This window comes from Clavelina lepadiformis, chromosome 2 (genome assembly GCF_947623445.1).
Source record: "Clavelina lepadiformis chromosome 2, kaClaLepa1.1, whole genome shotgun sequence".
NCBI classification, from domain to species: Eukaryota; Metazoa; Chordata; class Ascidiacea; order Aplousobranchia; family Clavelinidae; genus Clavelina; species Clavelina lepadiformis.
The window spans coordinates 16394641-16421865 of record NC_135241.1 but is presented as its reverse complement, the minus strand read 5'-3'; the positions used below and the strand labels follow the sequence as shown (position 1 = coordinate 16421865).

At 35.9% G+C, this 27225-nt stretch overlaps 1 protein-coding gene across 2 annotated transcripts; it reads left to right on the top strand.

The window, feature by feature from the left end:
• The first annotated feature begins 165 nt into the window (after window positions 1-165).
• Window positions 166-18914, top strand: LOC143445628 (uncharacterized). 2 transcript variants are annotated; one of them, XM_076944865.1, is made up of 15 exons: window positions 166-286; window positions 362-542; window positions 5062-5237; window positions 5434-5638; window positions 7257-7352; window positions 7927-8058; window positions 9339-9454; window positions 10164-10333; window positions 10429-10646; window positions 10785-11419; window positions 11493-11689; window positions 15526-15607; window positions 15767-15848; window positions 15987-17325; window positions 17443-18914. In XM_076944865.1, the coding sequence occupies exons 3-15, from the start codon at window positions 5102-5104 to the stop codon at window positions 17710-17712; spliced, it is 3678 nt and encodes a 1225-aa protein (XP_076800980.1). In that variant the 5' UTR covers window positions 166-286; window positions 362-542; window positions 5062-5101; the 3' UTR covers window positions 17713-18914. The 2 variants fall into 2 exon arrangements, with proteins under 2 accessions (XP_076800980.1, XP_076800979.1); XM_076944864.1 differs by lacking the exons at window positions 166-286; window positions 362-542 and adding an exon at window positions 2023-2146 and having other exon boundaries at window positions 5069-5237.
• Window positions 18915-27225: the final 8311 nt, after the last annotated feature.

The window sequence follows — 27225 nt, the reverse complement described above, 5'->3', positions numbered from 1 at the left end:
ATCTAGTAATTAATTGCACTAGACCCAGTATTAAACTGTGTGTCCTATCTAGTTTCTGCTAGCCTAGACGAGACATTCCAATAACCAAGATAAGCGCGGAAAAGTAGAGTGAGCATTGTGAGGTAAGGCTCAAGTAAACAAAGCTGAACTGCTATTAATGTTAAGCATGCTGTCACTGATATTACTGTACTAAGACATGATATGGTATGACAATATTTATTGTCTGACTGAGGAAAGTCTTTGGGCGACTAAAACCCGGCGATGATTTCTCAAAGCACGGACTTCTGTTACTGAGCTAGCCTTTGCGCAAGTTTCGATTGTCGTTTTTCACAAATTTTTTTGTTTTTGATTTTTTATATAGTATTCCTATTGCCCGAATTTAGAACTGTCCACCAGGACCACTAAACAGAAGCAAGTCCAAGAGCATTACAATGAAATACAGTACACGTCTGCAGATATAGTACCACTGGATAAGCTTATCAACATGGAACACGAGCCACATTTATTGCAGGGCCAGATTTTAACGAATGCAATATTTTGATGTTAGTGAGTATTTTTTAAGTTGGCAAATTTTTGAAATAAACTTTTTCATCTAAGATTGATGTTGGCGTAAACTATTTTGGTGACTGGCGTAAATCTTCAATGGAAAAAATTTGCTAATTCCACTATAGGGGTGAGGGATACATCTCAATAAATACTGTAATCGCATTATTTGTAATCAGGAATAATTAAAACCATATGGTCGAAAATGCTGCTCTACTTGTGTTTGTAGAGAAAACGTAACTGTCATTATGTGTGAAAATGAGGCTTAACTTTTCTTTGTGATATTGTTACATGCATTCACTGCAAGCTCATCAATCTCACGCTCAGTGCAAACCATCGTCCAAGAGTTCAAAAAATTGTTAATGACTCTTTGATACAATGAAAATCATTGTGTTTGTTTTTACAGTTAAAAGGAACAAATTTTGAAATAAATTGTTGGTTTGAATTTGAAATTTGAGCTAGCATCAACATTGCCATCATAATTGAACACCGAAAAAAAATACTAACTACTGCTTTTTTAGAAAGATGTTATATTTGGTTTGCTTTCATGATAAAAAGTTATATATATTGTGTATATATAATTACAACTTCATTATTTTCAGTTTGACCTGCTGATTTCAATGGTACATAGACTGTTAGAATTGGAAAAATAGGTCTTTTGTAGTCCCAAGTGTTTCAAAAAAGACTAAAAAACAAAAAGTCATAGCAAACAAAATCATTAAAAAGTTGTGTTGAACTTACTTTGATTTCTGGATACGTGTGTGTTTTATTTAATTAACGGTACCAAAAAGTTAAAATATATATTTGATTTATTGTGGAACTCCAAAACATTTTATATAATTCTTCAAATATGATAAATATTTCTGCATTCATTGTCTACTGGGCACCCATTTTTTTATTGATGAGTCTTCACCGTACAATGAGGTTGCTCATGCAACTGATGTCTGAATAATGCCATTGTTAAGGCCTGGTCTGTGCCAGACCATGCTATGCTTACAACATGAAAAGGTTATGATAAGTTATGTTATATTTGTTAGTAGTAACAGCAAACGGCTCAGGAAAATTGTGGCAGTTGGAAAAAAAAAGTAGCGTTTTTATGAAATCTAAGGCCTACACAACACTGCATTGTCTGATTGCTTCTGTTGGCAGATTAAGCTTCGTTTGTCAGAGCTGGGCATCTAACTTTTTTCAGGGACACCATTTTGACAGAGCCAGGATGCCCAGAGGAATTTACTCAGAAAAATAAAGTATATTCACTGTAATTACTATATACTTACGTATTGGGCTTTAGCAAACATGTACATTCATATTTCACTACCTAAACACTAACAGAGTGGACCTAATGGTAGAATAAAATGATGATACATTGTGTTCAACTGCTCAATACTTCCCAAGTAGACAAGGTTGCAAGATTTCTTGCTTTCTATTGGAAAGTAATTATACATTACTAGCAAAGAAATAAACAGGCAGGTCATCTACATAATTATGAACAAATATTTTAACTGCTGTCCAGTAAAAAGTTAATTGAGTATGTACGCGAGACAATTAAGCAAAACTAAACTTTTCTTGATATATTATTTAGTTCAATCATAATAACAAATTACACCATGTAACACAAAATTTGTCCATGGGTTAAAACTATTATTCTCTGATTTAGTATGGTCTAAATCAGTGGTTCTCACACTGTGGTACGCGAGAGCTTTTTAAGTGGTACCGCGTACCGCTGAACATGATTTTCGATGTGCTGTGAGTAATGTGTTGCCCCGGATAGACAAGCTTGTGCAGAAGAAACAGTTGCTTCTATCAAATTAAATTGTGTTTTCTTGCTATTCATTGGTGTTATGGTATAGTAATAACGGTAATAACTAATAAATACCGGTACATTTGAGTAAAATAAGTCATTCAGGAGCCAGGTGGTACGCAGTGTAGCAAAAAAAACGAATGAGTGGTACGCGATCGCAAAAAGTTTGAGAAACACTGGTCTAAATCAATAAAAATGAGCATTCAAAAAGTTCAAACTTTGGTTCTGACTTTATGAGATTAATTTATTGGAATTTTTTGACTAGTTTTGCTTTTTTAATGCCTTTGCTCCCACTGTATTTTTTTGAATCAATAGAATGGAGTTAAATCTAATTTTAGTTGTTGTTGTTGGCTTTGTCATAATTAAATAATAACGGAAAATGTTGTTTCCAGAATCTATTTCTAAAAAATTACATAAAGAAGAAAAACACATGTATGCAAGGCGATTTTGCTACACAAACACGAGACAAAAGCCTTAAGGCCTGGTGCTATAGGTATTTATTCAAAACTGTTACAGAGCAAACCTACGCTGTCACTTAAAACACTCAAAACTTATAACTTAATCACAAAGAAACATTTTTTCGAGATTGGCGACGATATGTGAGTTCACTTTCAAGTGTATCAACTTGTTTTTCGGTGCCGTTAATGTCGTATGCATGTAACCTTTTGCCGTTTCCCCTTTGTAGTTGTCGGCCGACATTTTTAGTGTATATATCGCGTAGTGCATGCCTAATAATTCATAACCTTTTCTTTGCTACGTCGCTTTGTCTTGTGCTTGTATCGTTACCGATTTTCCGTCGTTTTGAATGCTCCTTGTTGTAATCAGGATGTTACTTTTTAATTGTCAATTTTTTCCCTTCCGTAGCGGGGGAGGAATGTAGTGGCTTGGGAGCCACATCCAATACCATTATATCAATTGTGGAAACGTATGCGCCATTTAATTATTGAAACATTGTTCATTGATAAAACTGCAACTAGCATTTCTGCAAGCTGCAATTTGGCTGCAGTTGCAACTTTATAAAACTGCAATCGTGATGCAACATTTGGAAACTTGCTCTAAATAACTTTATGTGAAAACGCCGTTTAGTACGTTACCAGGCGATTTCATAGCAACCCTGGTTGTAACTGAATGTAATTCCCATGGCAAACGCTTTGTGTTCATCGTTCGCGCGTTTTGAAATGTTCGTGTATTTTGTGTTGAATATTTCCGTTCACATCGCTCCGCTTTATAAACTCGAACTGATACGCGAGTAACACCGCAGACAGAGAGATACCGAATCGTACGAACGTATTACGTTAGTCGTGTTAAAATGTAATTCGTTAGACTTGTTTTAATTGGTGAATGCTAAGTTTGTGATTGTGTAATATTAATCGGAACCTGTACAGTTCCTACAATAAAGGATTGCTTCTGATAAACTGTATCTGTTAATCGTAAGAACTTGCGGTTAGTAGACGTAAGGTTAGAGAATTCTAACCGCACGCAACCACGGAGTCAGATCATTAATTCGGCAGGTAAATTAAGTCCGAATAACATAAGACAAACAAGCAGCAACCTCCGCACAAGTAAAAGGTTCCATATATAGTCCCCCATCATATTTTCGTTGTACTGTCCTTGATAGCGTTCCTCAAAATACCTGATATCTTGATGAAATCTTTCACCTTGTTCTTCTGAGTAGTCCCCCATGTTATCCTTAAATTCATCAAGATGAGCATGTAGTACGTGTAGTTTCAGCGACATCCTGCATCCCATCTTCCAATACGCATCCACAAGTTCATCGACAAGTTCCCTGTAATTCTCTGCCTTGTGATTGCCCAGGAACCCGTTAACTACAGAAACGAAAGAAGTCCAAGCTCTCCGTTCAACCTCAGACAGCATCTCTGGAAAATTGATGGAATTTATCAGTCGCTTCACTTCATCTTCTTCATCCAGTAAGTCCCATTGCTTTAGTCTGGAAATGAGTAGCTCAGCATTCGACTTTGTCAATGACAGTTCCCTGACAAGATCGTTCATGTCTTCTTGGTTGGGGTAGTAGGGACACCTTTCACCGCCAACTCGGTGTTAAAGATAAGCAACTGATGCATCCGTTTCTGAATCTGTAGAGAGTGCATCTGCTACGAAATGTTCATCTCTCAAGGGTGGTTGTGGCACAGGCATGTCAGTCGTGTTATGGGGTACAGGTGCAATAGATGATGGAATGTCAGGGTAATTGATGGAAGGTGCATTCTTTCCCTTCCTTCGTTTGCTTGGATCCACCATACAGAAGTAACAATCTGTGAGATGGTTTGTGGGCTCACGCCAGACACGGGGGATAGCAAAACGCATTGCCCTCTTCTCTCCCCTAAACCAACCTTCTAGAGTACGACGGCAGTATTCGCATATGACGTGTGGTGCCCAATGTTTATCTTGGTCACCGACTGGCATGCGAAAGTATGCATGATAGGCTTCTTTCGCACGCCTGCAACTCTCCAGACAGTGCTTTTTTGCTTTTTTTGCAAAGAACTCACCACACACATAGCAGAAGGAATCTGCTGAGTACTTGCAACCACGGCGAGCCATACCACACTTTTAATAATGGCGATAGAATTAAAAAATATGTAAAGATTCAACAACCGAAGTTATGGTGGTATAACTAAGATTTTTCATGTTTTTTCGGCATAAGCAAACAGAATATAGCAATTATTTCCCAAGGACAAAGAATTTTTTTTTTTGTTACATAGTGAATTATCTGCTGATAACTGTGAATGGATAAAATCAAAAATGTCAAATAAAAAAGGTCTTCTGAAAGGTCAGCCGGTATCAATGCCGCCTGGTGTGGGCTCCCATTACAAGCTTCTAGAAACTATTGGAACTGGTGCTTATGGTGTTGTTTACTCTGCAATAGATACAAAGCAAAGTAAGCAAAATGTCTTATTTTTGTATATTGGCGTATTCTTTTGCTAGTGGCCCATTTTATATATACTTCTTGTCATCTATGTACATTGTACAATATTTCCTACCTCGATATGTCAACTATTTTATTTGTTAAATGTCCAGATATTTTTATGCTTTAAATTTGAGTAGTGTGCAAAGTTTGTTTTTTTCTTTTGCAGGTCAGCATGTGGCTATCAAGAAAATTGTTAACCCTTTTGATGTTTTGATGACCGCCAAGAGAACTCTTCGTGAACTAAAACTGCTTCTTCATTTCAAACATGACAATGTCGTTGCTATCAAAGACATTATTCAAACAACTCAGAACATAAAAGATGTTTATGTGGTGATGGATCTCATGGAATCAGACTTGCATAACATCATTAGGTGATCTACTGCAATACTCTTAATATTAATATATGTAAAAATTACTTAAAAGTTTATTTGTTTATAAGGTGTAAGAGTTAAATGTTTATGCTCAGTTGGGTATGTGCATTTTAAAATATCGAATCCTTAGAGCCGAATCCAAAACTATTCGATTCTTATTTTTGTATCTGATATTATTCTGATTACAATCATGACCTACAAAGGTTTTGATTAACTTCGTATAATCTTTTTGAAGATGATTATTATACACGGTTTCACTCAGTGTGATGGTTACTACTCTACACTAATCCTTAAATTATTATAAAAGTGAAAGCATTAAATGTGACGGTGATTAATGCAACAATTTGCAGCGAAACCAAAAAGGCGGTGAGTGTACTGTATGTGCGACGGCTTGTGCATTTGAATAAGTTTGTCATAAGAAGAATAAACGCAAACACAATGGTCATTGTTGAAAAGGCAATCAAGGAAGATGTGAACACCTGTGAATGATTTTTTTTTGAAAACTCCCTTGTGTGGAATGGTGGGAAAATCTGTTTTCAATTACACCTTGCTTTCATGAATTTGCTATTGCGTTAAGTTTATTCACGTTTGCGCGGTAATGCATGATTTATTGCAATGTTACGATAAGAAAAAAATTGAAAGTCTGTGTAGCTCGGCTTTCAGTTACTTCAATTAATATCACAAACTTGTAATAAGTTCCGCCTTGGCAGAGAAAACAAAACCACTCGACAATACTACGAAGTCTTCTTTGTATCACATCGGGCTACAATGGAATACAGTTACAATATTAGAACCCGACCTTTCTGGAAGTGGCTTAATAAGATTGTGGAAAAAGACACACAAGATTTAAAAATAAAGTATACAATGTTGACCAGACGTTGCAAATATAGATTAAGTCTACAATATTTATGCTTATGATTTCTTGCACTTAATATAATTAGTTTATTATCGCTGTTAAACATTGGGGTTAGTTTTGAAAGATTCGGTGTAATATAAGGTCAAAGGTTGACGTCGTTTATTGCAAACAAAACCATTAACAGTAACTGCAGTCAAGCTATACGTGATAATGAGAATGATTATACGCATAGGAGAATATGAAGTAAAAAAAATGAGCATTCAAACGGCGACTTTGTACTGTTGGTTCCCACAGTGATTTTCCTTGGGCACTTGTTTCGTTTGCTCATCTTAATTATGCAGGTGAGCAGGGAGGTTAAACAAATGTAAAATTCTTCAGTCAAAAATCTCTGTGTAAATTCATCCTTAAATGCTTTATTTAGATAATTTACTCTGATCATAAAATCTGTAAAATTCTTAAAAATGCCCAAATTAACTATACTCAGTCAAAAAATGGACATCTAACAAGAATTTCATAAAAGAACCTTTCATACCAGATATTTTTTTTAAATAAATTTAAATGTTATTGGTTTAGAATTATTTGAAAATAGAATTCGAAATTTTAGTTTTGAAAAAAAACTATCCTAGAATAGTAAATTTCTACTTTGCACATCCCTATACTCAGTACACATATAACCCAAGCATTGTATCTTACCATATTTGCAAAAACTTATTCAGCAATTTGCCATGGTCAAGATTTTACTCCTGTGTTCTTTGCTTTTAGATCTGATCAGTTATTAACCGCGGAACACATCTGCTATTTTCTGTACCAGCTTTTGAGAGGATTGAAGTATATACATTCAGCCAATGTCATACATAGGTAAAACTAGCTGTGATGTAAAATGCTCAGTCTGCTCTGGATAAAAGAATAAAATTTGATTATACATCATCAGAGCTATTTTTGTGTATCGTGTGGGCAAAGTGCTAAAACAAGTTCACCTTACCGGTATATCAAAAAAGAGTTGTCAGTACTGTAAGTGTACTGGGTGAAGAATTCAATCTTTAAATGATATTTGGTGAGAATTAGTGCCAAAAATGACTCGAAAAAAAAGTTCAGTGATACTAATGACAAACATCACAATGACATGACAATTAGCATTAACATGTTAACCATCATGTCTCTGCTACCTGTACCATCCATACCTGATTAAAATACCAGCCATGAAGCATATTAATTTGTCACTTTGATGTTGCAATTGCCACCAACTTCATTATAATTAGCTGCAAATTCATGACATATTTTTGATAATAACTGCTTAATGACTACTTATTACTGAAAAACAATTTTCCTCACTGTATTTAATGACAACTCTTTTTCAAATTGGGTCAATTTGTTTTAGTACTTGCAAACTCACTTTAAACAGATTGGTTGTACGTGTTCAGTTTGGTTGCAGAGATTTGAAACCAAGCAACCTGCTCGTTAATGAAAATTGTGAGCTGAAGATCGGGGATTTTGGTATGGCAAAGGGTGTATCAAGGAAACCTGAAGACCATAAAATGTTCATGACAGAATATGTAGCAACAAGGTTTAGATATATATACTATCTATAGACTAGTTATATATACCAAATGTTTTTCTTCTCTGAATTTCTAAAAATAATGCCTGGATTGTCATGTGATTAAGTTCTTGATCTAGTTTTATTGTGTTGCTTCATTTATGTGAGAATAATATCTAAGGTAGAACCTTTTACTTACCAATCAGAAGGCAAAAGAGAAAATGGTTATGCTCGAGTGGCTATAGACCGGCCAGCTTGGTGGAGCCTTTTTCCACCATTCGGAAGAAAGCTTTAACTCCTTTTTGCCATTTGAATAGTAAGTAAAAGGTACTACTGATATCTAAAGATGATATAAATTGAAGCTTTGAGAAGGCCAAGCTCGCTCATTATTGCATTGGCATTGTTACAGTTGCAGCAGTTGTTTTTTGTCTTAATCTGTTAATTATTACCTTGGTTTATTGTTTCCCTCATTTTATGGTGTATAAATATTCAATAATAGTTCATTCCATCGTAACAAACATGAAATTATAGCCTCAAACTTTCTGATTTTTTTAAAATTAAACTTGTGAATGTGTTTCACATTAGTTGTGCAATCTATGATAAACAAGTGCCCAACTTGAACTGAAATTTTCTGAAATGAATTTTGGTGAGCAAGGAATAATGGCAAAATAGCGTTAGTATTAACAACAATGGTGTAAAAGCATGCATTCTGAAATTTCTTTATATCGGTCACATAACATTATATCAATAAATCCAACACAATCGCCTTAAGTGCTTAAAAACTAGTTTCTAATATAACTTTCAAGACGATATGTGGTGTTTGATGTATGACTGTGGTAGAGCCCTTAACACTACGGTTAGAGTCCAAAACTCTTCATACTATAGGTATATAATCAGGGGTGCCATCGGTCTGGACCAAAAATAAGGAAGACTAGGAAACGAAAGAAGAATACTACCTTAAACATTGCACAACAGGAGAAGGCAATCAATGTTCCTAAAAAAATTAACGAGACACTATTTGCATGTTCTTGGTATCTCTTTGGTACAAAATAGTATACTACAGGTGTCGAAATGCCCAAAATAGGAAGCTCTGCCCTGAAAATAAGACAAAAATAAAGAAATTTCTTAGAAATAAAGACAAAAATATTTTCTAAGACACAGACCTTCAAAATAAGGACAAATCTTAGAAAAAAGGACTGTATGGCAACCCTGTATATAATAGATACAAGCACCTTTACATCTTGCTGGTACTCATCATTTGTTATTTTAGTTTGTGCATTTTATTTGAGGTGTGTTTAATTTTTTTTAAGATGGTATCGAGCACCAGAACTGATGTTATCGATAGGAGAATACAGTCAGTCAATCGATATGTGGTCAGTTGGATGCATATTCGCTGAGATGATTGGAAGAAAACAAATTTTTCCAGGTTCTCTCATACTACTGTATTCTTTGGTTGCTGTATTTTGCGATGTCTATAGTAGAATTCACCTATAACATCTTTGCTTGTAATGGTGCTTTGCTCATATCGGCACATATTTGTTTGGTCCAAAAAAAAAATTTTATGTTTCACATTCATAGCAGCATTTTAGATTTTCATTGCCAATTATATTTATAAGCAAACGATTTGTCTTGCTTCCTATTATAACCGAAATAAGGCAACATAGTGATGAAATTTTATTGTTTACAGATTGCAGCTGATGTGAACCAATTCAAAATATATACGTTTCTGTTAACCTGCTTTATATTTGTTTTTGCACAAACCCAAAAACTTTTGTTGTGGCTCATCATTATAGTGTAGAGCAAACTAAGCTTTTTTAATAGTTGTGTCAAGCACGTCAAGAAATCTTCTATTTTTTTTTTTTGTAAGTTCTGTTGCACTTCCCATTGTGTTCAAATGTTTTTAGAATATTTTTACATGTCTTGCAGTCTAACGTTCTATGATCATGCTTTTTGCCATAATCTACTCTATAGTGACTTGTTTGCAGTGATAATTCACGTATGTTGGTAATTTTCCAATTTCCCTCAAGTGCCAAAGTAGGCTAAATCTACTATATCGGTGGATATATATTAGCACTGTTCAAGTCCATTTTTATGATAAACACATTAATTTTAAACTGTTCCGTTTATCTATGTAGGACGTCACTATGTTCATCAATTGCACTTAGTAATATCCATACTCGGATCACCAGCTCAGGATCTCGTCAAAAATATAAAATCTGACAGGGTTCGTAATTATGTTCAGAGCTTGCCACGCAAAGATCCTGTGCAACTAAAGACACTTTATCCAAAAGCCACAGAAAGAATGGTGAGTTTGTATTACCAACATCTTACCTTATTATTGACATATTTTGTTAGGTTGTAGTTGTTTTAATTTCATTGTGAAACTTTCTCTTTATTAAGCTTGAACTTCTGTATTCCTTTCTTCAATTTGATCCTGATAAACGACCAACAGCAGAGCATAGTTTGTCGCATTCTTTCTTTGGAGGCTACCATGACAATGATGATGAGCCTATTTGCCATGTCCCTTTTGATTTTCGCTTTGAGGATAGTGTAACTAAAGATGAAGTGCGAAATCAAGTGAAGGAGACAGTTGAGAGGTATCATGAGCGCAAAAACAGGTAAATTTGTTTTTTTCTGGAATTTACATTGTTTTGAGTGACATTTTCTGATTGACATTTCATACAAGAAAAAACTCATAATGTTTAACTTTTCTTGCTTTTGAAATTGTTGATTTCTGATGAATTTTGGCTTTTCAGACTTTCAAAACAATTGACTATTGTCACTCAAGTACCTGCTTCAAAAGAGCCAACATCAACCCAAGCAACTGAAGTCCAGAAAAATCTACCAACTAACATAATTTCAAACATATCAATATCTGACACATCTATTCCAGCAGATATTTTTAAAAAACCATTAATGCCTAGTAATTTGCCTAGAGGCTCACTGATAAAACCTGTTTCTACATCTCAATCCAACAATAAGAGTTCATCTGATAATGTTAACATGAAAAGCGCAACTTCCATTTCTTCCATGGATATGAGTGTTGAGTTGGAACAGGATGTGGTTAGAAAGAGCTTGGTACAAAGTGGAACTTCTAAACAGAAGGATAATAATAGATCCAGAACCGTGGAGTCTGTTCCTATTGTCACCGATCAACAGCCTATGAAACCAATGATAACTGTCCAAGTAGTACAAGATGATCCGGATTCTCTTTCAGAAGATTCTTCTGAGAAAGACGAATCTTCAACTAAACAAGTTCCAAAACCAAAAAGGGAAGACAAACGTGGTTCCAAGAATTCTCAAAACCAAACAAAAAAGACAACAATCTCGGAAAACACAAAAATGAAAATCAGAGATACAATATTTGCTTCCATGTTTGCCAAACAGAATGGTAAATTTTTCTCAGATCTTTATTTCCAGTAAAACAAACTTGCAAACCATCTTCATTTTTATGTTGTTTTTAGGTCTTGGAAAATCGTTGGATAAGGTTCGAAAATCTGTTACTGCTGCTGAGAGGCAAAAGGAACGTGAAGAAAAACGGAAAAAGAGGCAAGAGCGCGCTGCGGAAAAAGAGAAAAAGAAGCGAGAAGAAGAAGCTGGGAAGAAAAATGAACTCAGTGATGCGGATCGTATTCTCCTGCAAAGATGGACCAAAATGCAGGTGACAGACACTGGTGGTAGAAGTAATGTACTTAGATTTATGAACTGATTTTGTTAAAATGAAAGTTCATCATATCAGTATAATATTGTGTTAAATATGTTTTTATGGGCATACCAGATGCTTGTAACATAGCATTAATAACACTGGTCTGCATGAAAATTTTATTCTGTATGATGCCAACGTTTTCTAGCTAATTTTGATGCGCTGATTTCAAAAATGCCATCCGTTTTTGCCTGTCACATCAGGTTTTAAAGTTACGGTCGAAAAACCGCATAATTTTTCGCTTTTACGTTTAACTACCCACTTTTTTGTCAAAAGGATATAATTTATCAAGATAAATTTTGTTATCACAACGAGCTACGTATGTGCATCAAAGCTACGTATGTGGTACCAGAAAAAACTCAAGAGCCTTCCCTTTGGCGTCCCTACGGTATGTAGGGAGCAAAAAAACCATCGCAATGACTGTTATTTTTGTATGGTGTGTTAAGGGGTTTAACAGAAGAAACAAATCCAATATCAAGTACCCTAATTTAAAGTCAGCATTGAGGCCTGTACCACATTGTGATGAAATTCCTGTGCCGAATCCTCTAACAGAGATGCAAAGCGCCTCAGAATCTGAAAGAAGTGCAGTTGATGAAGCGCACTATCAGGAAGAAATAAACGATGACTCTCCAAAGCTGTTTTCACAAACTCAGCTGAATGATTTCACAAGAGAGTTATATCTTTCAAAAGAATATGCACAACTTCTAGCATCAAGATTAAAGGAAAAGAATCTTCTAGAAAAGAGCACAAGTTTTGCGCGGTACCGCCACAGAGAGAAAGAATTTGCGGAATTTTTTAGTAAAGAAAATACTCTTGTTTATTGTAGGAATGTTCAGGGTTTGATTGAAACATTTAGGATATCATATTCAGCAGAATATTGGAGACTGTTCATAGATTCTTGAAAGACGAGCATGAAAGCTGTGTTGTGGTACAATGGGAAAACTGTGCCATCAGTACCTGTTGCACATTCTACTGAGATGTCAGAAACGTATGAAAACAGTAGTTCTGTTGCAAATGATAAAGTACCAAGAGCATAACTGGTTGATATGTGCTGATTTAAAAGTTGTAGCTCTCATACTATACTACACTAAATTTCCCTGTTTTCTTTATCTCTGGGACAGTAGGGCAGATACTTCCCACTTTACTCGGAAATTTTGGCCAGCAAGAGATGAGTTTCTGCCTGGATCTAAGAATGTGAAGGCACATCCTCTTGTTGCTCCAGCAAAAGTTTTTTTACCGCCCTTGCACATCAAGTTTGAGTGCATGAAAAACTTTGTGAAAGGTATGGACAAATACGAAGAAGGATTTAGGTACTTGCAAGAAAAGTTTTCGTCTTTATCCGAAGCTAAGCTGCAAGCAGGTATTTTCACTGGACCTCAAATCAGAGAACTGTTAAAGGATGAAGATTTCGAAAAAAAAGTCTATAACGGAATTGCAAGCCTGGAAGGGGTTAAAAGCTGTTATCCAGCAGTTCCATGGAAATAACGGAGCCTCCAATTACAAACAGCTTATTACAGATATGCTCGATGCCTTACAAAAACTTGGGGGTAGGATGAGCGTCAAAATGCACTTTTTACCCTCCCACCTAGACTACTTTCCAGATAACTGTGGGACGTTTAGTGAGGAACAAGGTGAACGTTTTCACCGGGAGATAATGGTGATGGAGGAACACTATCACAGGGTAAGTGGAATGTCAGCATGATTGCTGACTACTGCTGGTGTCTTAAAAGAGAATACTCTACTATATATGAGAGAAAATCAGGTAGACGCGCATTTTCAATAAAATAGATACCGAGGTAGTGAACCGCTGTGCTTTCAATAATAATCATTTTACTGGATTATATCGTTATTGCTGTCATATTTCAAAAATCTTTATTGTTTTATCATAAGAAGACAAAGATGTGTAACAATTCTGTGCAAACTGTGAATTTTTTCGAGTCAAGCTTGTTGTACACCTTACATTATTTGCGATTATTCACCAAAAACGCTATATCACGTGTAACAGTTATCTCAAAAACCTGATGTGCTAGAATAAAACGGACCACAGATTCGGAATCAGCGCCCCAAAATTAGCTATATTTGCATGTTTTTAGTGAAAAAAAAATTTTGAAATTGAAAAATGCAGGCCAGTGCATAATTATCCACGTAACAAAAGTTAAAAAAAGTCTGTTTGGCTACATTTATTAAAATTTGTCTGTATCATTTTCAATTGCTGATTCCAAAAATGCTATCAGTTTTTTTCTATCATCGATCGTTATCAAGATGCAAGGAATTTCGTTTTTTGTGATTTTTCGTTAACTGTAGGTTTTTTATGCGGTTATGATTGATATGATCTGTGTCTATCAGCAGTATCATGTTGTAAATAGGCATCCTATTTACTTGAGGAAGTGAATGTGCATGTGGTAGTGATGACTTTAAGAGTACTGCCAACAGAAATAGGCACTTGGAGTTTGCTGTCTACTTTGACGTTATTGAAGATCTTTGCTATTGCAAAGATGTGGAAGGTCTGCTTAATGTTGTTGGAACGGATCATGATCCTACTCAGTGGCGGCTTTTCATTGACAGTTCTACCAAAAGTCTTAAAGCAGTGTTACTTCACAATGGCAACATATATCCATCAATTCCACTTGCTTATTCATTACAGCTGAAAGAAGAATTTAAAAACGTCAAGCAACTGCTCATTAAAATCAGTTACGCGCAGTTTAAGTGGTATGTTTGGTGGTGACTTTATAAATTTTAAAATTTTGGGATTTTTGCTTGGTCTGCAGGGTGGTTACACAAAATACTCTTGCTTTTTGTACTTGTGGAATAGTAGATGGTGAGCACCATGAGAAAATTCATTGGCCTACAGGGGAAAAACTAACCCCAGGAATGTACAACGTTATTAGGGAGCCTTTTATAAGCTGGAAAAAAGTATTACTGCCACCACTTCATATCGAATTAGGTCTGGTAAAACAGTTTGTCAAAGCTTTGGATTTTCAAGGACAAGTTTTTCAAGAAATCCGTTCAATGTTTCCCAGACTATCAGTTACCAAAATAATAGGAGGAATGTTTGTTGGTCCCCAGGTAAACACAATGTTAAAGTGTAAAGGCTTGGAAGAAAAAGTGAATAAAACAGGAAAAGAAGCGCGGCAAGCATTTCGAGGTGTGGTTGATCGATTTTTGAGAAATAAAAGGACTGAAATTACAGAGTTGGTGGGAAACTTATCAAAAGTTAACAAAACATGGGTTGTCGCATGTCTGTCAAACTTCATTTTTTATGTTTCCATCTGGATTTTTTTCAATAAAATCTTGGTGACTTCAGTGAGGAGCATGGTGAGAGATTTGATCAGGATAATGATCCAATGGAAAAACGATATAAAGGCTGCTGGGACAATGCAATGATGGGAGACTACATTTGGTCTTTGGTAAGGCAAGACAGGAGTGGTCAGAAAAGAAAGGCTCGCTCAAAAGTACATTTTTGAAAGACTCTTACTGTTTGAAAAAACAATGTTACATTTGTCTTCAAGACTCTCTTGTGGTAAAGTTTTTAAACTGGCTTTTGCGTTTAATAAACTGAACAGAACCTTGATGTGGAGTTAAAATCTACTGCAAGAGTAGAACACAATTTGCTACTTCCGCTCCATCAGATGAAACAAAAAGTTTGAATATCTCAAAAAGTAACAATCGTATGAAAAAACTAACTGGACTTTTGAACTCAGCACCCAAAAAAACATAAAGGAGCATTAAAAAAAGTAGCCAAACAAAAATTGTGTTACGTAGTGTTAATTATTGTCCTTAATTTTTACCACCAGGTAAAAAGTGATCAAGGAAACAAGAAAGCAGTGAGATCTGATGAAAAGTCAGATGAACAACAATCTGTAAAAAAAAATGAAAGTACGTTTATCAAAATATTTTTTTCATCATATATGCAAGCATTTTTTAATTTTTTTAAGTATTCTAGTATCAAGATGAAGGAATAATTTTTAACAGCTTTCTTAAAAACGAACTGTCCAAAGCCAATGTATATCAAATTATCGAGAATTCTTTTCATAGAAAGTGTTGTGTCCAAAACAAGCATTGGTCGTCATAAGAGCTTACCTGCGTCTACAACTAACCCATACAGGCAACATGGGAAGTAAGTAATTGGCATAAGCTTGCTTCTTCAGGTGTACTGCGAAATGTAGCAAACTGAAAGCAACACACCAGCTACAGCCATTAAAGCTTAGTCGCAACCTAGACTCTATGTAATTGTACCCTGCATGTAAAATTGCAGGTTCAATGAAGAAGAGAATAGAAGAAATAGTGTACACCTGGAGAAAACTTTACCTAACAACATTTCGACTCAACAATTACTGAGTAATCAATTAATAACTGTTGTATTGGATGGAAAGAAAACCCAGCTTGTAACAAATGCCAAATCTGCTCCCTTAACTTCAAAATTCACCGAGAAAGGAACAATTCCGCTGTCGAATTTTACTGGAAACCACGAGATTAAATTAGGCAATCACCCATTGGTCACTGCCTCGTTCACACAAGTCCAACCACATATTAGGACGTTGGCAGCTAGTTCACAAGATATGCCCAAAATTGTACCAGTTCAGTATCATGCATCATTAGCAAGCATTGATAGCGAAGTTCAGCAGGGATACATTGCTGAATCATACAGAAATACTGTTTTACAACCATCTGGGAGCAACTTGCATCTCACATCTAATCAAGCGCCCCAAGTGTCAAACAGTGGTGGCACAGGCAGGTTTATCACAGTAGAAGAAGGGGGTGTGTTTATCCCTGAGAGTGAAGCAACATCTCAGAGCACCTTTGTTAGTCAAAACAAAAATTCCACTAGCGCTTTGCAAAATAATCATCCAAATGCAAATCGTCCGACTACACTATTTCCTTTAGACAGCAATCCAAAGGTTTTAATAGACAATCAACTGATGACTCCAGGAACGGCTTCTCAGCAAAGTGGCTTGATTGCTACAACTTCCGGCAAAAATCTTGCCACTTTAAGTCCAGATACAATCGACTATGTATTGAATGAAAATTTCCAGAAACATTCCACTGCTGCTGTAAATCATAATATTGCCAAGCAACGTTTTACTCAAAATAATGCTTCTTCATTACCCTCCCATGATAGAAATATTGCCCAACACATGGTGCCAACCATTTCCACTCTAGGTTGCGATGTTGATGTATCACACACTAAACCTTACGTTACACAACCTGGTATAGCGGGAAATCCTTCTCATTCTTCTGAAGGAACACCATTTTCATTTAAACACCTTTCAAATTCACAAAGCCAGGATGTTTCATCCAATTCTTTGAATGTAGTCGTACCTAACGAAAGGGATGAAAGTATGGGAACAAGCAGTTCATCAAGTAGTTCCTTTTTCAAACAAGTGCAGCAACTGCTTAGTGAGAAAAAACAAACTGATGATTCTTCTCTTGAGTTTTCACCTGGATCGTTTTTGAAATCCCTTGATGGAAATACATCCAATTCATTCTCAAAAAGTGACAATAAGCCAGATAATATAGGATCAATATCAACTGCTGCGAATGGGGGAATCTTCTTACCACATATTGAAATTTTCAACAATGAACAAAATCCTATGGTAAATGGGCAAACATTTGATTATGTTAGTTTGTATCGTGTCATAACTCGAATCATGTCACATTTAGCACAATTCAGTACAAAATCATGTTGATGTCAATTTTGTTCTTCCCTGTAGGTGGAGATGAGCGAAAACCTTCCTTCAGCCGGTGCTGCTAGTACCACTGGGTGTGGTTATGGGCTTGGAGTAGACATTACAGATATAATTCCTCAGTCAGCAGGAGACCAAGGCTTAAACTCTAATATGGACTGTGTTGGATCTGCTGAGCAACCAGATTCGTCACTTCTTGCTGACTGGCTCGATGTGCATTGCTTGCAACCTCAAGATATGGAAGCACTCCAGCGAGAACTTGAACTCGGGTCACCAATGAGTGTGGACGGGTCATAATGCTGTCGGTAACATTTCTTTTCTCGTGTGCAAATGCTTCTTATATATTTTTTGACTTTAACAGATGTTTATTTTGTATGTTTTATGAAACGTGCTGGGGTCAAAGAGTCTTTCAGTGCACTCTTTGGTACTTAATATGGTCCGTAAATCGGTGACATATTTAGCACCTTTGTGAAAATTATTTTCACATTCAATTAATCGTGGTGTTTTGTATTACAAAAAAATGCAATTTCAGTTCGTGAAAAAAACCAGAAATTTTGTAAAAAAATGTTTAACAGATAAGAATATATGACAGAAAGCCAATTGTCATATAACTTTATATTTTCTCCAAAAAAATAATGTAGATGTGGTCTAACTGCAGTTGATTCAATTACACTGGCGTGAATATACGAAGCCACTGTTTTGTACTTCCAATAGCCTATGTTAAATAAATTTTCTTTGGAATAATCTCACTGTATGCACTTCCACAAATGTAATTTGTAATTGCCTTATAGTACGCATGCGCATTGTTTCATGCTATACTTTTTGTTACTGTCTGGTGCCACTACAAGTGACAAAATGTCTTTACCGTTCGAGATGAATGCTACATCTATTTGTTTTGTTTTACATACCATGAAATCTTGGTTCAATGCCTTAACCGTTACTCACATGTTGAAATGTCATTTTTAGCCATTCAAATGAGCAATTTGTTTTGCAGTAAGTTATAGTGAACAACTGTCATCACTGTCTCTTCGCGAGTTTTGTAGGCATGTGTTGAAGTAGTAAATCTACAAACTGTGTAATTGGGTATACTATTCATAATTGATTTACGTGTGACATTGCGTTTTTTAGTCACATGCCGAATTAACGAAAATGTTAAAAATTTTGCGTTCCTTTACTAAGCTTTAGGGGATAATTATTTAGATAATTAAGTATCAACCAACTACTAGCCATAATCTGTCAATCAACTGACCGTTATAAGTGACGGTCTTTGAAATGCTGTGCAGTTATGGGCAAAGTGTGATTATTAGCGTTTTATGCATAAAGTTTTCATGTGCAACTATCAAGTTTCATACGTTTTATTCCATAGCTTACTGTGCTATTATACAAAAATTACTAAACAAATGCAAGAATTGCATACTACATACTACTTTTTGCACTTGTACTACGAATTGCAATTGAAAATATAGCTTTGAAATATACAAACTCGTATCTTTAGCGTTTATCACGTGTCCATTGGGTATGTGCTGTGCATTTAATGTGATATGCACTGGTGTATGCCTAAAAATAGTGGTTGTTCTCTGTCAAGCAGATATGGTATTGTATCCAAATATATATAAAAATGGAGTCGAAATGAAATAATGCAAGAAAAAGTAAGGGATTGCGATCTCCCGTCAAAAAAAGTGTTGTGACGGCGATTCCCCTTCAATAGATCACTGGTTATATGCCCGACCACGAGAGAACATCCGAAAACTGCTTTGGATGTGATTTGCGGTTCTACACCTTGTAGTTTTGCGGTAGAAATAATATTCGATCATTTGACGAAACGAGATCAATTTTGAATTAACCGCACAATTCATTTTAGCTCTTAACCGACTTGCGAACAAACCAGAAACTAAGAAATTTTTTCTCCATGCAAGATTATCTTGAGGCTGGTTAAAAGTAATTCATTCAAATGCCATTGACGACAACATATAAGCACGAATACTAATTGCGTAACTAACGCTTCATAATTAAGGCATGTTATATGTGAGCAGGTGCTGTAAATTGGTTGAAAGCAGTTATTTTAACAACCTCGTTAGTTAAAAGCATATGGAAACATATAGCGTGAAGACGAACACAAACAGATATTCTTCTTGACTCATCAACTTCGCACAATTAGTTTTCGCTTGCGTCCATACCACTTCAAATTTTATTGATAATATTCTAGTACTACTGGTGTCTAAAGATCGTTCAGTACAAACTGTTTTCGGATGGATTTTGCAAACGAAGACACGACCAATTAAGCACCGTTTGAATCCGACATGTTGCTGATGAATTTGCATCTTTTGGAACTTATGTTTACAAAATCTCTGGAACTCGCTTAAATGAAAGAGGTTTTTGTCAGTAGCTGACCACACATGTCGTATCAATGTCTCTCCTACCCATCCGTGACATAATTGCATGTTCGTTGACAAGTTTTGTCGTTGATAAACGGCTTATTGCAGACGTGGGCAAACTGCGGCTCGCGAGCCGCATGCGGCTCTCCGGCATGTTTTTTGTGGCTCTTCTAGTCGAGTCGTAAAATTCCAAAAAATGTAAAGGCTGCCAAGAGTACCGTTTATGAAAGTTTCTGTGTAGTTTTTCTTTATTTAGGCCAGCATTTTGTTTATGACATAACACTAGACATCGATTCCGACATTGTTTTCAGGTGTAGATTCTATACTCTATGGCAAAGGTTGTCAAAATGCACCTCACCAACATGTTTTTATGGGTCTTTTAGTTAAAAAGTAATATCCCAAAATGACTACTAATAGTATAATAACCAAATTGACAATCATTAGCCTACTGATTTTGCGGCTCGCTGGTGTTTATATTTTTCCGCAAGTGACTTTTTCATTGAACAAATTTGCCCACCCCTGGCTTATTGCATAAATCTTTCTTCCGTCAATATAACAATCACCGAGATATTTTAAGAGATGACCTAGCAATAATTACGAAAATGGGAGAAATGTACTTGCTTTATCGTAACTTCCGCTACAAAGATTAGCATGGCAAAGTAGACACTAGACACGATTTGTATATAAAGGTTGTCAGTTGTATATGCATCAACTCCACATCGAGTGCACGATAAAAAAGATTTCAAATTGGAACATTAATTAAGTTATCACGGAAACTTTGAGGTGAAGGATGAAAGTCAATATCATAAAATTCATAACGCATGATCACGGTGGCAACGAAATATTAATATAAGGACCGCTGTTTGCAGTTTTATGCTATACTGATACAAGTGTTATTAAAATACCGTAAAAGGACAACTTATCCAAAATTCGATTTTGTTCTTCAGGGTCATCAAAGAGATATGTCGACTGCATTGAGAATAATGCATTTGACTCTTATCCCAACAATGATAATATTTATAATATTTTTTCGTTTGAAAATATCTGTCAAAGTTGAAAAAGCTTTTACAACTAAAGTATATTAAAGCGTACGTTATAAATATACATTGCACCAATAAAGCAGTAAAGAAGTAATTCCACTGCAAACATCGACACTACAATGCATTCGCATGCTTGTCCGTACTCTATACGGAACTGTCTGCCAATTAGTGCCAAACCTTTTTCCTCCGCATCTCGCTTTAAATTTCAAAAATATTTCCCAACCAACCTTACAAAGTGTTTATAACATTAACTCTTCTGTAGGTAGAAGCAAGATTAGAACGTCGAACGTTGTTGCACTTCATTTAGAATGATGTTTCTATTTTTGCTTTCCTTTTAAAACAATGGTTCTCAACCGGTGGTCCGCGGACCCCTGGGGGTCCGCGAAACGTTTTCAGTTGGTCCGTGAGAACTTCGAAATTTGCAACATAAAGTACGAGTTTTTAAAAATTTTTTGCTGTTTATCATTGCTTTTTGAAATAGGCTTGAACATTTGCTTAATTGCCTATTGTGATGGGACAATACAAAAGCTTATTGAGATTTATCACCCGCAGCGAAGGCCTATTGTGATGCACTAGATTGCGGATTATACGAGAAGACAGCTGGATACAGTGATTTTAAGTAAAAATATCCGCATAGTTTGATGTTATTTTGAATGAATAGCGCAGTTGTGCACCAAGACTATTAAGTAAAACTAAGCAAAGAAACATTTAAGTGCAGTCTCAGAACCCTTAGTTTGCTTAAACTTCAGGGGTCCGCCACTGCTTTGACAGCAGCAAAAGGGGTCCGCCAAGATCAGAAGGTTGAGAACCACTGTTTTAAAAAGAGCAGGTTTAAGAGTTATTTTTGTCGAAGTACATATTGTACAGGAGGCGCAATAGTCTATAGGGCAGTTGTTCCCAACTATTTTTGATGGTTTCCGGCACCCGTTTTCAATACTAAAAAATTAGCGGCAAGCACCCTATAAACTGCCTATCAATTTTTGTTTTTGCATTGTTTATGAACAAGCTGGTTACGGGTAATATGAAAAAGCTTCACTTCGAGAGTTTTAAAACAAAACGAAATTGTTAAAATAACATTAAAATTAAACCATGAATTTTAGAGTAAAAAGTTTTTCGAGTTTGCAAAGAGCTAGGATTCTTATATTCTAGAACGCTTTCCAAACACTTTCATTTGTATTCGTGGTGATTGTAAATACATTCTATAATTTGTTACTTATTTCTGTTCAATTTAAACTTGAAAATCTGTATGAAAACGATCACAAATTATTATTAACGTTAATCCGCTTTCGCCACCAAAATGTTACCACGCCCATCTTTGGAAAACATTGCTGTACATAGTCTAACATAGACTTTATTATCAGACATCACTATTTTACCATTGTCTTATTTCCCTACATAGTTTATTACTCAAAAGACAAAGTTTTTAACAGTAGAAAGGCGTAGCGGAGTAACATACAGTGGGATCTACGGATCTCGATTTTGTAGATTTCTTTAACCCGAAAATCTCACCATCAGGTATCATCAACAAACGTCCCATGGATAAAAGCAAGCGCCGTTCATAACTTACCCAAGTGCAATGCAAAGAGAGCGCTATGCTGGGTACCGAACACGGTTCGCTTTATTGCATGTTCAGTGTTTTGATTGCTCCTCCAGTGAGCTGACATTGTTAAGCGGATATCTTTGGAAACCAAAACCACGCTGATTAAGTTTTAGTAACCCTGGTTTTGTTATATTGGACTGCATGCATGTGCACATCTTTATCTTGTCTTCAGTTTGCTGTTTTGCTACGTTATAGGGCTGGACAGTGCGCATAATATATGCCAAAGAGGCAAAGGATCACCGGAGAAAAACGAGCTCAAAAAGACCTACAAAAGACGCCCCCTCCAGAGATGAATCTTGTGTCATTTATCTTGTGTACCTGCCACTTTATGAAAACGGTGAAATATGTGCTAAAAGTGTCACACTGGAGAAGTTGCAGTGCTGTAGGCCTAATAATTACCTTCGTGTTGTATATGAGCAAGTTTGTTATACAGTACCATATGTTGTATGTACGATGTATGTGTGGGTGAGTGCACAGTGCTATTTTGCCGTATCAATAATTTCCTTTCGTTTACACGAGACTGTGTTGGTCTTGCGTTGTTTTTTTCTAATCTTTGCTTTCACGTCCAACGAGCTCGGGCTGCAACGAAAAACAAATAAGTTCCTTCTTATGCAATTGGCGTGTGTCCTATAATGTTACCTTTTGACGTAAGAATGACTCATTGGAGCTTTGCATAAAGTGACACGCTAGTACGGAATAAGAAGACATAAAACCATGAACTTATAGATCAGAGACAATCTCAAGGTGTGTAATGACAACATATAGTTTTAAAAGTTAAGCTGCGCTAACCTAAACTAAGCGTACTTAAGTCGCTGTAATGACAAGCCGTAACTGGACCATTTGTTCTGCATTATCCACAAAGGTTGACGTATAAAGACCGCATATTGAAAATGTGATAAGTTGCAAACATTTCAACCAGAGGATAACAACATGGCTTGGATAAAACTTAAGCCAAAGTAACAGGCGAAAGGAAGATGGACGACCGCTGGTCTCGAGTCGTTTAACTTATAATCCGTTTTTCGTTTATGCCACATCTACGAATGTTAAAAAAAGAAACAGCAACTTTGCAAACTTGCATTTAGAAGAAAGAAGAAACAACTGTACAGAAGTAATCGACAATATTCTTTTTTACTCCAAACTCCGTATCTATCACAATGTACTTGCGAAAAATATGTTTATTTTCTAGCTATTCATGCAGTCATTAGTTCACTTTAGTTTTTAATCGCAGGGATTTCCCTGCTTTGTTTACTTAATGATTTTGGTTGTCTTTCTGGTATTTTAATGCAGTGACCAATTACCGTTAAAAAACAAAAATACTGCTTTATATATAACAACAGTTTTTTAGCTCGGCTACAACTTTGACTTTTAGAGAACATAGCCGCAAGAATCGGACGCTGTTTATAAAAAAAAAACAGCACAGCATCCAAGGCGCAATTATTTTTTAATCTCCTCGTCTTCACTCAATGCGTGTGGTAATCTTCATCAACTTAATTCTCGTGTTGTTGACCTCGATATAAGTGATAGCCTGCAAACAGTCATGTTATGTTATTGTAGTAATGTGGAACTATCCGAACGCTATATCCTGCTGCGTTGCTGGCTGACAATTATAATTGACAACATGACCCAACAGGTACGTACCAGATTTTACCATATGAAAAACTATCAGGAAGCGATAGTTTTAAACTCTTTTAGAACAAGATTGATTTCCTGTGTATTCGCTACGGAAATTAAATAATCCACTTTCCAAACGAAGCATTTAGTCTTTAACCTAACCCATATTTCAATATTAATTTTAGTAAGTCATTTACAATCATATTTCTACGGTGATGATACTTAAACGCGATTTAGTTCTTGCGAACATGTGATAATTATGATTGAATAAGGTTGTTTTTTTAATAAAAAAATATTAATTTTGGAATGAATGTGGCTGAACATGTTCCACGGAATCCGCAGTGATAATACGCGGTAGCTCATACTACAACTACAAACACCTGTTCGTGACGTACAGTTACATATACAGTATACAGACATTTCGCACCGCTGCCTGCGATCAGCTAAAATATGATTTTCACGGAAATAAGTGAGTGACACTTACAATCTGATGGAGTGATTGCCGCACAGCTGGCTTTTAACAATAACATTGCGAATCGTAGATATGAATCTTTAACGGTCGATTGTAACGTTAAAGTCTATCTAAAATGCTAGCGTTGTTTAGTACAGAAAACGTTGATAACATATCGAGTCATTTTAAACAAAAGATTTACATTAGGGTCAGAATTAAAATTAGATTTGATCATTTCTGCTGATTAGTTGGACTTACTTCCTACTTCACGCCAAACAATTCTGTCTGATAGCTGTAGATTTCTCTGTGACCTACAACAGCACGGGTTTTATGGAATCGCAAAAAATTGCCACAGCAGCCTATACTGTATGAAATCTTGAAGTTTGACGTTAGGAGAAAATAAACGGTAAAACGTTAAAATCAATATAATAAAAAAGCCCATAAGACTTGCCATTAAACGTAAATTTTTCAAAGACAAAGTTGTAAATTGAGGCTGAGGGCGCCAATGATTGACACTTGATCTACTGTATCACAAAGAAACAATATCTTCAAAAGGAATCATTATAAAAACTATTGATGCGTGTGGTCTGTGCTATGAACGTAAAACCATTACCGCATCTAACAGTCTCATATCCCTAAAACATTGCATCAATCACTTGCGACCGCAAAACGCAAATGCTGTCATTCAATCCCTTCTAACGTGTGTTTTTCTTATTATCGTTTACCCAAATGTTGTTTGCTGCGGCTTTTTGTACTTATTCAAGTCACCGGGACAGCATAATTATTTTCAATTACTGGTCATACATAACCTGCATTCCAATGTTTCTTGAAGCTGTATCTGAAAGTAAAACACTAAACTGCAAAAATACTATGATTTCATTTTTGCGGTCAGCTATGCACCTAAATGACATGGATCGAGCAGTACTTTTCTTTTTTTATTAAATGATTCAATTTCAAATACACAAAGACTTAACTCGTTCGATAACACTTGACGCCTATACCAGCATCATTATAGGATTTTAAAAGACCAGCGGAAAGGTGCTAATTAAACCTCATCCGTTGTCATTAATTTCTAGTAGATCAAAGTTTTGTACGAACATGCGATGGATATTGCAAGTAGGTATGATTTCTGTAATTATAAGCTATGGCCACTCCGAACAAATTAAGCAGCGCAAAACTCTCTTCAATGAGATTAGTATAATATGAAATGTACGTTAGAATTAAAAACGGACTAAAGCTATGTTTTACTGATAACATGAGCAATGGCAGTGTTCGTTTATCAAACTTGTTTGTTTAACGGTAAAAACGTAGTTAATTGTTTCTGCAATTGGCATCAAGTTAACCGTAAAGTGTTATCACATCTTTGAGCTGATAGATGCAGTCACTTAGTTGTTTACGATAAGCAGGTTCGTCGAAAACAAGAATTTTGCAGAGAAAAGTATGGCTAAGCTAGCAAAAAGGAAAGACATGCTAATGGGGAAGGTTAGATTATACCGAAACAGCGCAAAGCAATAAATTAGAAGAACCGTATTCATAGTTTTCAATGTGCACTGTCACTCATTTCACAATGTACAAGATACTTGTCTGCTGCAGTCATTTTTATCCTATAGCTTGTCATTTGAATACTGCCGAACTCGAAACAAAACTTGTATATGAAAGACTTCACAGACAGTCAAGATGTCCCTCTAGCCGTGTTTTTGGTTCTCGTTTGGAACATGTTGCACATCAATCGAAGGAACTTACCAGCTCTAACACTAATTACGAGGTTCGTGCTTAGAGCGAAGTGTTACGGTAGGAAGGCAAAGTACAAATCGAAGAACTCCAATTAAGTCTCAGTTTGTAGGTAGCTCTTCCTTGTAGAACTGCTGAATTGCATGCTGATCAACTTTTGGTAGATTAATTGACAATTTTAGGGTTCGAGAAGCCATCGACTTTCTGTAGAAAGTATTTGCGTATACGCAAAGTTCTTAAACCCCGCAAATTTTGACAAGATGCGCAGAATTGTACACACAGTGTTGGGTAGGGGTGAAGAACATTTTTGGTTTCAGCCAATTGCTCAGCTTAAGCTTCGCAGTTTGCAGCGTAAGAGAAAAAGTTGAAAGTTTTTCGTTAAATGCTGTGAGTGGATACTGCAAAATAAAATGCCCGGGATTACGCTGACGTAAGCCATACGGCAAGGCATAATAGCACGTAAGACGGAATACAAGTAAGGAAGAAATTTTTGAAAAGTCATTATGTCAATAAAGTTACCAAAACTCGTATAGTTTAAAATGAAGTTTGTATACGTTTCATACTGAATGATGTAAGTTGTAACAACTTTTGATGATAAAGTTATTATGTCAGTTTCATGGCCATAGGGTATGCAAGTTAAAGTCATGAAGCTGGTTTTTGCTATTTTCCAGGAACAATTCGCATAAATCCCGTCTGTTCCAAGTATGCATGTGTACGTTGACAGTTCGTTCAAATACGAGTTTCGTCAACAGTCTACTTATTTTAAGCTGAATTGAAAACGACTAAATATAAGTACAGGCAACAGCCACCAGACTTGATGGTGCATTAGTTGTGAACAAAAACTTCAAGTGAATCACGCAAAAATCTGGATGAGGCTGTTAAATTTATGGCCCGGTTGCCGTATTAACGGGTTTTCTTCATATGACGGCGCGAAAAACGCGCGACAGACCTTGTGGTGACATGTGATTTTTTAAGCTTTAATTGGCGCAGCGCTTCCACGGT